The sequence below is a fragment of the Oncorhynchus keta genome, unplaced genomic scaffold (assembly GCF_023373465.1).
Source record: "Oncorhynchus keta strain PuntledgeMale-10-30-2019 unplaced genomic scaffold, Oket_V2 Un_contig_349_pilon_pilon, whole genome shotgun sequence".
In the NCBI taxonomy this organism is placed as follows: domain Eukaryota; kingdom Metazoa; phylum Chordata; class Actinopteri; order Salmoniformes; family Salmonidae; genus Oncorhynchus; species Oncorhynchus keta.
This window is the reverse complement of record NW_026287285.1, coordinates 125,001-135,000: the sequence shown is the minus strand read 5'-3', so window position 1 is coordinate 135,000 and position 10,000 is coordinate 125,001. Positions and strand designations below refer to the sequence as shown.

Sequence of the window (10,000 nt, the reverse complement as noted above, 5' to 3'; positions counted from 1 at the left end):
CCAGACAGACTACAACACAGAAACAGACTATAACCCAGACAGACTATAACCCAGACAGACTATAACCCAGACAGACCATAACCCAGACAGACTATAACCCAGACAGACTATAACCCAGACAGACCATAACCCAGACAGACTATAACCCAGACAGACTATAACCCAGACAGACCATAACCCAGACAGACTATGACCCAGACAGACTACAACACACACAGACAATAACCCAGACAGACTATAACCCAGACAGACAATAACCCAGACTATAACCCAGACAGACTATAACCCAGACAGACTATAACCCAGACAGACTATAACCCAGACAGACTATAACCCAGACAGACCATAACCCAGACAGACTATAACCCAGACAGACTATAACCCAGACAGACTATAACCCAGACAGACTATAACCCAGACAGACCATAACCCAGACAGACTATAACCCAGACAGACTATAACCCAGACAGACCATAACCCAGACAGACTATAACCCAGACAGACTACAACACAAACAGACTATAACCCATACAGACTATAACCCAGACAGACTATAACCCAGACTATAACCCAGACAGACTATAACCCAGACAGACTATAACCCAGACAGACTGTAACCCTGACTATAACCCAGACAGACCATAACCCAGACAGACTATAACCCAGACAGACCGTATCCTTTTTTGTCTCTGAATGTATTCAGCAAAGCTACATTAAACATGAAATATGTTGTTGGGAGGAAAAGAACACACACACCCACACACACACACACACACACACACACACACACACACACACACACACACACACACACACACACACACACTTTCTCTCTCAGCATTTTTTAAAAGCAGTAATTCTCACTGTGGGGAAACAAAGTGCTGCGATTACAGGATGTTACATCATAGTGGCCTGGAACGGGCTTCCTGTGGAGGTGTTGGGAGTGTGTGTGTGTGTGTGTGTGTGTGTGTGTGTGTGTGTGTGGGTGTGTGTGTTCTTTTCTCCCAGCAACATATTTCATGTTTAATGTAGCTTTTCTCCTTTCCCCCTTCTGACCAGGTGGCGAATCGCATCTCTGCATGTCTGGCAGACATATCAGTGTGGATGACGGATCACCACCTCAAGCTGAACCTCAGCAAGACGGAGCTCCTCTTCCTCCCGGGGAAGGACTGCCCGTTCCATGATCTCGCCATCACGGTTGACAACTCCATTGTGTCCTCCTCCCAGAGCGCTAAGAACCTTGGCGTGATCCTGGACAACACCCTGACGTTCTCAACTAACATCAAGGCGGTGTCCCGTTCCTGTAGGTTCATGCTCTACAACATCCGCAGAGTACGACCCTGCCTCACACAGGAAGCGGCGCAGGTCCTAATCCAGGCACTTGTCATCTCCCGTCTTGATTACTGCAACTCGCTGTTGGCTGGGCTCCCTGCCTGTGCCATTAAACCCCTACAACTCATCCAGAACGCCGCAGCCCGTCTGGTGTTCAACCTTCCCAAGTTCTCTCACGTCACCCCGCTCCTCCGCTCTCTCCACTGGCTTCCAGTTGAAGCTCGCATCCGCTACAAGACCATGGTGCTCGCCTACGGAGCTGTGAGGGGAACGGCACCTCAGTACCTCCAGGCTCTGATCAGGCCCTACACCCAAACAAGGGCACTGCGTTCATCCACCTCTGGCCTGCTCGCCTCCCTACCACTGAGGAAGTACAGTTCCCGCTCAGCCCAGTCAAAACTGTTCGCTGCTCTGGCCCCCAATGGTGGAACAAACTCCCTCACGACGCCAGGACAGCGGAGTCAATCACCACCTTCCGGAGACACCTGAAACCCCACCTCTTCAAGGAATACCTAGGATAGGGTAAGTAAGGGTAAGTAATCCTTCTCACCCCCCTTTCTCCCCCAACAAGATTTAGATGCAAGTGGCTGTTCCACTGGTTGTCATAAGGTGTATGCACCAATTTGTAAGTCGCTCTGGATAAGAGCGTCTGCTAAATGACTTAAATGTAAATGTAAATGTGTGTGTGTGTGTGTGTGTGTGTGTGTGTGTGTGTGTGTGTGTGTGTGTGTGTGTGTGTGTGTGTGTGTGTGTGTGTGTGTGTGTGTGTGTGAGAGAGAAAGAGAGAGAGAAAAGGTGTGAGGGTGTGTGTGACGAAGCTGTGTGTGTGTGTGTGTGTGTGTGTGTGTGTGTGTGTGTGTGTGTGTGTGTGTGTGTGTGTGTGTGTGTGTGTGTGTGTGTGTGTGTGTGTGTGTGTGTGTGTGTGTTTGTGTGCTAGAAGCTGTGTGTGTGTGTGTGTGTGTGTGTGTGTGTGTGTGTGTGTGTGTGTGTGTGTGTGTGTGTGTGTGTGTGTGTGTGTGTGTGTGTGTGTGTGTGTGTGAACTCCCTCTGAACTAAAATCTCATGCCACTGGTCTGGTAACACTTCATATTAAAAAGTGTCTTTTTCCAGACGAGATATTGACCGTGTTCAATAGTTTGGAATTATTTACTTGAGATAAAACCAGGTTTGGGTCTTTTCATGTCAGTTCAGATAGAAATCCCAAATGTTTCTCGTTGAAAAGCATTGAAGAGAACTGGAATTTCTGCGTACTTCCTGAACTGACTGGAATTTCTGAGTACTTCCTGAACTGACTGGAATATCTGAGTACTTCCTGAACTGACTGGAATTTAAATGGAACCTTATATGTCTATCCAACAAGAGTAAAGATGATTTCTGAAAAGTATTTGATGTAAAGCACTTCTGTCTTCTGGTATGGTGGGACAGGGTAGTTCTCTGTGTCTTCTGGTATGGTGGGACAGGGTAGTTCTCTGTGTCTTCTGGTATGGTGGGACAGGGTAGTTCTCTGTGTCTTCTGGTATGATGGGACAGGGTAGTTCTCTGTCTGTCTTCTGGTATGATGGGACAGGGTAGTTCTCTGTCTGTCTTCTGGTATGATGGGACAGGGTAGTTCTCTGTGTCTTCTGGTATGGTGGGACAGGGTAGTTCTCTGTGTCTTCTGGTATGGTGGGACAGGGTAGTTCTCTGTCTGTCTTCTGGTATGATGGGACAGGGTAGTTCTCTGTCTGTCTTCTGGTATGATGGGACAGGGTAGTTCTCTGTGTCTTCTGGTATGATGGGACAGGGTAGTTCTCTGTCTGTCTTCTGGTATGATGGGACAGGGTAGTTCTCTGTCTGTCTTCTGGTATGATGGGACAGGGTAGTTCTCTGTCTGTCTTCTGGTATGATGGGACAGGGTAGTTCTCTGTCTGTCTTCTGGTATGGTGGGACAGGGTAGTTCTCTGTCTGTCTTCTGGTATGATGGGACAGGGTGGTTCTCTGTGTCTTCTGGTATGATGGGACAGGGTAGTTCTCTGTCTGTCTTCTGGTATGATGGGACAGGGTAGTTCTCTGTGTCTTCTGGTATGATGGGACAGGGTAGTTCTCTGTCTGTCTTCTGGTATGATGGGACAGGGTAGTTCTCTGTGTCTTCTTGTATGATGGGACAGGGTAGTTCTCTGTCTGTCTTCTGGTATGATGGGACAGGGTAGTTCTCTGTCTGTCTTCTGGTATGGTGGGACAGGGTAGTTCTCTGTGTCTTCTGGTATGATGGGACAGGGTAGTTCTCTGTCTGTCTTCTGGTATGGTGGGACAGGGTAGTTCTCTGTCTGTCTTCTGGTATGGTGGGACAGGGTAGTTCTCTGTGTCTTCTGGTATGGTGGGACAGGGTAGTTCTCTGTGTCTTCTGGTATGATGGGACAGGGTAGTTCTCTGTCTGTCTTCTGGTATGATGGGACAGGGTAGTTCTCTGTCTGTCTTCTGGTATGATGGGACAGGGTAGTTCTCTGTCTGTCTTCTGGTATGATGGGACAGGGTAGTTCTCTGTCTGTCTTCTGGTATGATGGGACAGGGTAGTTCTCTGTCTGTCTTCTGGTATGATGGGACAGGGTAGTTCTCTGTCTGTCTTCTGGTATGGTGGGACAGGGTAGTTCTCTGTCTGTCTTCTGGTATGATGGGACAGAGTAGTTCTCTCGTGTCTTCTGGTATGATGGGACAGGGTAGTTCTCTGTCTGTCTTCTGGTATGATGGGACAGGGTAGTTCTCTGTCTGTCTTCTGGTATGATGGGACAGGGTAGTTCTCTGTGTCTTCTGGTATGATGGGACAGGGTAGTTCTCTGTGTCTTCTGGTATGATGGGACAGGGTAGTTCTCTGTCTGTCTTCTGGTATGATGGGACAGGGTAGTTCTCTGTCTGTCTTCTGGTATGATGGGACAGGGTAGTTCTCTGTCTGTCTTCTGGTATGATGGGACAGGGTAGTTCTCTGTGTCTTCTGGTATGATGGGACAGGGTGGTTCTCTGTCTGTCTGCTGGTATGATGGGACAGGGTAGTTCTCTGTGTCTTCTGGTATGATGGGACAGGGTAGTTCTCTGTGTCTTCTGGTATGATGGGACAGGGTAGTTCTCTGTGTCTTCTGGTATGGTGGGACAGGAAAGTTCTCTGTGTCTTCTGGTATGATGGGACAGGGTAGTTCTCTGTCTGTCTTCTGGTATGATGGGACAGGGTAGTTATCTGTCTGTCTTCTGGTATGATGGGACAGGGTAGTTCTCTGTGTCTTCTGGTATGATGGGACAGGGTAGTTCTCTGTCTGTCTTCTGGTATGATGGGACAGGGTAGTTCTCTGTCTGTCTTCTGGTATGATGGGACAGGGTAGTTCTCTGTCTGTCTTCTGGTATGATGGGACAGGGTAGTTCTCTGTGTCTTCTGGTATGTTGGGACAGGGTAGTTCTCTGTGTCTTCTGGTATGATGGGACAGGGTGGTTCTCTGTCTGTCTTCTGGTATGATGGGACAGGGTAGTTCTCTGTGTCTTCTGGTATGGTGGGACAGGGTAGTTCTCTGTGTCTTCTGGTATGGTGGGACAGGGTAGTTTTCTGTGTCTTCTGGTATGATGGGACAGGGTAGTTATCTGTCTGTCTTCTGGTATGATGGGACAGGGTAGTTCTCTGTGTCTTCTGGTATGGTGGGACAGGGTAGTTCTCTGTGTCTTCTGGTATGATGGGACAGGGTAGTTCTCTGTGTCTTCTGGTATGATGGGACAGGGTAGTTCTTTGTGTCTTCTGGTATGATGGGACAGGGTAGTTCTCTGTCTGTCTTCTGGTATGGCGGGACAGGGTAGTTCTCTGTGTCTTCTGGTATGATGGGACAGGGTAGTTCTCTGTGTCTTCTGGTATGATGGGACAGGGTAGTTCTCTGTCTGTCTTCTGGTATGATGGGACAGGGTAGTTCTCTGTGTCTTCTGGTATGATGGGACAGGGTAGTTCTCTGTCTGTCTTCTGGTATGGTGGGACAGGGTAGTTCTCTGTCTGTCTTCTGGTATGATGGGACAGGGTAGTTCTCTGTCTGTCTTCTGGTATGATGGGACAGGGTAGTTCTCTGTGTCTTCTGGTATGATGGGACAGGGTAGTTTTCTGTCTGTCTTCTGGTATGATGGGACAGGGTAGTTCTCTGTCTGTCTTCTGGTATGATGGGACAGGGTAGTTCTCTGTGTCTTCTGGTATGATGGGACAGGGTAGTTCTCTGTCTGTCTTCTGGTATGATGGGACAGGGTAGTTCTCTGTGTCTTCTGGTATGATGGGACAGGGTGGTTCTCTGTCTGTCTTCTGGTATGGTGGGACAGGGTAGTTCTCTGTCTGTCTTCTGGTATGATGGGACAGGGTAGTTCTCTGTCTGTCTTCTGGTATGATGGGACAGGGTAGTTCTCTGTCTGTCTTCCGTATGATGGGACAGGGTAGTTCTCTGTCTGTCTTCTGGTATGGTGGGACAGGGTAGTTCTCTGTCTGTCTTCTGGTATGATGGGACAGGGTGGTTCTCTGTGTCTTCTGGTATGGTGGGACAGGGTAGTTCTCTGTCTGTCTTCTGGTATGATGGGACAGGGTAGTTCTCTGTGTCTTCTGGTATGATGGGACAGGGTAGTTCTCTGTCTGTCTTCTGGTATGATGGGACAGGGTAGTTCTCTGTCTGTCTTCTGGTATGATGGGACAGGGTAGTTCTCTGTGTCTTCTGGTATGATGGGACAGGGTAGTTCTCTGTCTGTCTTCTGGTATGATGGGACAGGGTAGTTCTCTGTCTGTCTTCTGGTATGGTGGGACAGGGTAGTTCTCTGTCTGTCTTCTGGTATGGTGGGACAGGGTAGTTCTCTGTCTGTCTTCTGGTATGGTGGGACAGGGTAGTTCTCTGTGTCTTCTGGTATGATGGGACAGGGTAGTTCTCTGTCTGTCCTCTGGTATGATGGGACAGGGTAGTTCTCTGTCTGTCTTCTGGTATGATGGGACAGGGTAGTTCTCTGTCTGTCTTCTGGTATGATGGGACAGGGTAGTTCTCTGTCTGTCTTCTGGTATGATGGGACAGGGTAGTTCTCTGTCTGTCTTCTGGTATGATGGGACAGGGTAGTTCTCTGTGTCTTCTGGTATGGTGGGACAGGGTAGTTCTCTGTGTCTTCTGGTATGGTGGGACAGGGTAGTTCTCTGTGTCTTCTGGTATGATGGGACAGGGTAGTTCTCTGTCTGTCTTCTGGTATGATGGGACAGGGTAGTTCTCTGTCTGTCTTCTGGTATGATGGGACAGGGTAGCTCTCTGTGTCTTCTGGTATGGTGGGACAGGGTAGTTCTCTGTGTCTTCTGGTATGATGGGACAGGGTAGTTCTCTGTCTGTCTTCTGGTATGATGGGACAGGGTAGTTCTCTGTGTCTTCTGGTATGATGGGACAGGGTAGTTCTCTGTCTGTCTTCTGGTATGATGGGACAGGGTAGTTCTCTGTGTCTTCTGGTATGATGGGACAGGGTGGTTCTCTGTCTGTCTGCTGGTATGATGGGACAGGGTAGTTCTCTGTGTCTTCTGGTATGATGGGACAGGGTAGTTCTCTGTGTCTTCTGGTATGATGGGACAGGGTAGTTCTCTGTGTCTTCTGGTATGGTGGGACAGGAAAGTTCTCTGTGTCTTCTGGTATGATGGGACAGGGTAGTTCTCTGTCTGTCTTCTGGTATGATGGGACAGGGTAGTTATCTGTCTGTCTTCTGGTATGATGGGACAGGGTAGTTCTCTGTGTCTTCTGGTATGATGGGACAGGGTAGTTCTCTGTCTGTCTTCTGGTATGATGGGACAGGGTAGTTCTCTGTCTGTCTTCTGGTATGATGGGACAGGGTAGTTCTCTGTCTGTCTTCTGGTATGATGGGACAGGGTAGTTCTCTGTGTCTTCTGGTATGTTGGGACAGGGTAGTTCTCTGTGTCTTCTGGTATGATGGGACAGGGTGGTTCTCTGTCTGTCTTCTGGTATGATGGGACAGGGTAGTTCTCTGTGTCTTCTGGTATGGTGGGACAGGGTAGTTTTCTGTGTCTTCTGGTATGATGGGACAGGGTAGTTCTCTGTGTCTTCTGGTATGATGGGACAGGGTAGTTCTCTGTGTCTTCTGGTATGGTGGGACAGGGTAGTTCTCTGTGTCTTCTGGTATGATGGGACAGGGTAGTTCTCTGTGTCTTCTGGTATGATGGGACAGGGTAGTTCTTTGTGTCTTCTGGTATGATGGGACAGGGTAGTTCTCTGTCTGTCTTCTGGTATGGCGGGACAGGGTAGTTCTCTGTGTCTTCTGGTATGATGGGACAGGGTAGTTCTCTGTGTCTTCTGGTATGATGGGACAGGGTAGTTCTCTGTCTGTCTTCTGGTATGATGGGACAGGGTAGTTCTCTGTGTCTTCTGGTATGATGGGACAGGGTAGTTCTCTGTCTGTCTTCTGGTATGGTGGGACAGGGTAGTTCTCTGTCTGTCTTCTGGTATGATGGGACAGGGTAGTTCTCTGTCTGTCTTCTGGTATGATGGGACAGGGTAGTTCTCTGTGTCTTCTGGTATGATGGGACAGGGTAGTTTTCTGTCTGTCTTCTGGTATGATGGGACAGGGTAGTTCTCTGTCTGTCTTCTGGTATGATGGGACAGGGTAGTTCTCTGTGTCTTCTGGTATGATGGGACAGGGTAGTTCTCTGTCTGTCTTCTGGTATGATGGGACAGGGTAGTTCTCTGTGTCTTCTGGTATGATGGGACAGGGTAGTTCTCTGTCTGTCTTCTGGTATGATGGGACAGGGTAGTTCTCTGTCTGTCTTCTGGTATGATGGGACAGGGTAGTTCTCTGTCTGTCTTCTGGTATGATGGGACAGGGTAGTTCTCTGTCTGTCTTCCGGTATGATGGGACAGGGTAGTTCTCTGTCTGTCTTCTGGTATGGTGGGACAGGGTAGTTCTCTGTCTGTCTTCTGGTATGATGGGACAGGGTGGTTCTCTGTGTCTTCTGGTATGGTGGGACAGGGTAGTTCTCTGTCTGTCTTCTGGTATGATGGGACAGGGTAGTTCTCTGTGTCTTCTGGTATGATGGGACAGGGTAGTTCTCTGTCTGTCTTCTGGTATGATGGGACAGGGTAGTTCTCTGTGTCTTCTGGTATGATGGGACAGGGTAGTTCTCTGTCTGTCTTCTGGTATGATGGGACAGGGTAGTTCTCTGTCTGTCTTCTGGTATGATGGGACAGGGTAGTTCTCTGTGTCTTCTGGTATGATGGGACAGGGTAGTTCTCTGTCTGTCTTCTGGTATGATGGGACAGGGTAGTTCTCTGTCTGTCTTCTGGTATGATGGGACAGGGTAGTTCTCTGTGTCTTCTGGTATGATGGGACAGGGTAGTTCTCTGTCTGTCTTCTGGTATGATGGGACAGGGTAGTTCTCTGTCTGTCTTCTGGTATGATGGGACAGGGTAGTTCTCTGTGTCTTCTGGTATGGTGGGACAGGGTAGTTCTCCTTATCTTCTGGTATGATGGGACAGGGTAGTTCTCTGTGTCTTCTGGTATGATGGGACAGGGTGGTTCTCTGGGGTTCTGTGGCATATATTGTGTAACCGAGGATTGTGTGTGTGTGTGTGTGTGTGTGTGTGTGTGTACCTTGTAACCGAGGATGGGTCCGTTTCTCTGCATCTCGGGAACAGGAGACCATGTGACCAAAATCCTGGTAGAACTCACCGCCTCCACACTCACATTCACTGGACAGCCAGACGGCACTGTAACACACACACACACACGCACGCACGCACGCACGCACGCACGCACGCACACACACACACACACACACACACACACACACACACACACACACACACACACACACACGGACACACACGGACACACACGGACACGGACACACACACACACACAAACATTAGACAGACATATTTATTTAACTCTGTGAATCTCCCTCTATCTTTGCTGCTCTCTAACCCTCCTACTTTATTCATCTGTGTGTGTGTGTGTGTGTGTGTGTGTGTGTGTGTGTGTGTGTGTGTGTGTGTGTGTGTGTGTGTGTGTGTGTGTGTGTGTGTGTGTGTGTGTGTGTGTGTGTGTGTGTGGTAACTAATGGGGAACACTTTTCTGCATCTCTCTATTTCAGTTTCTGACAGAAGATTGCATCTCTGTTCCTCTGGCAGATGGATCTTTCTCTGTTTCTCTTTCTTCTTCAAATAAACACCTAAATACTAGAGAGGAAAAGGAGAGTCTCTAGGAGAAAGACTATAGAAGGAGAGAGTCTCTCGAAGGAGAGAGTCTCTAGAAGGAGAGAGTCTCTAAAAGGTGAGAGTCTCTCGAAGGAGAGAGTCTCTCGAAGGAGAGAGTCTCTAAAAGGAGAGAGTCTCTAAAAGGAGAGAGTCTCTAGGGGAAAGACTCTAGAAGGAGAGAGTCTCTAGAAGGAGAGAGTCTCTCGAAGGAGAGAGTCTCTAAAAGGAGAGAGTCTCTAAAAGGAGAGAGTCTCTAGAAGGAGAGAGTCTCTAGGGGAAAGACTCTAGAAGGAGAGAGTCTCTAGAAGGAGAGAGTCTCTCGAAGGAGAGAGTCTCTCGAAGGAGAGAGTCTCTAAAAGGAGAGAGTCTCTAAAAGGAGAGAGTCTCTAGGGGAAAGACTCTAGAAGGAGAGAGTCTCTAGAAGGAGAGAGTCTCTCGAAGGAGAGAGTCTCTCG

General features: G+C 48.6%; 1 protein-coding gene across 1 annotated transcript in view; it reads right to left on the bottom strand.

Annotated features, from left to right (window-relative positions):
- Positions 1 to 10,000, bottom strand: part of LOC127924014 (protein sidekick-1-like) — a 179,850-nt gene that overhangs the window by 71,502 nt on the left and 98,348 nt on the right. The window contains 1 exon segment of the mRNA XM_052508362.1: positions 8,941 to 9,056. Within this exon segment, the coding sequence (XP_052364322.1) occupies positions 8,941 to 9,056 (116 nt within the window).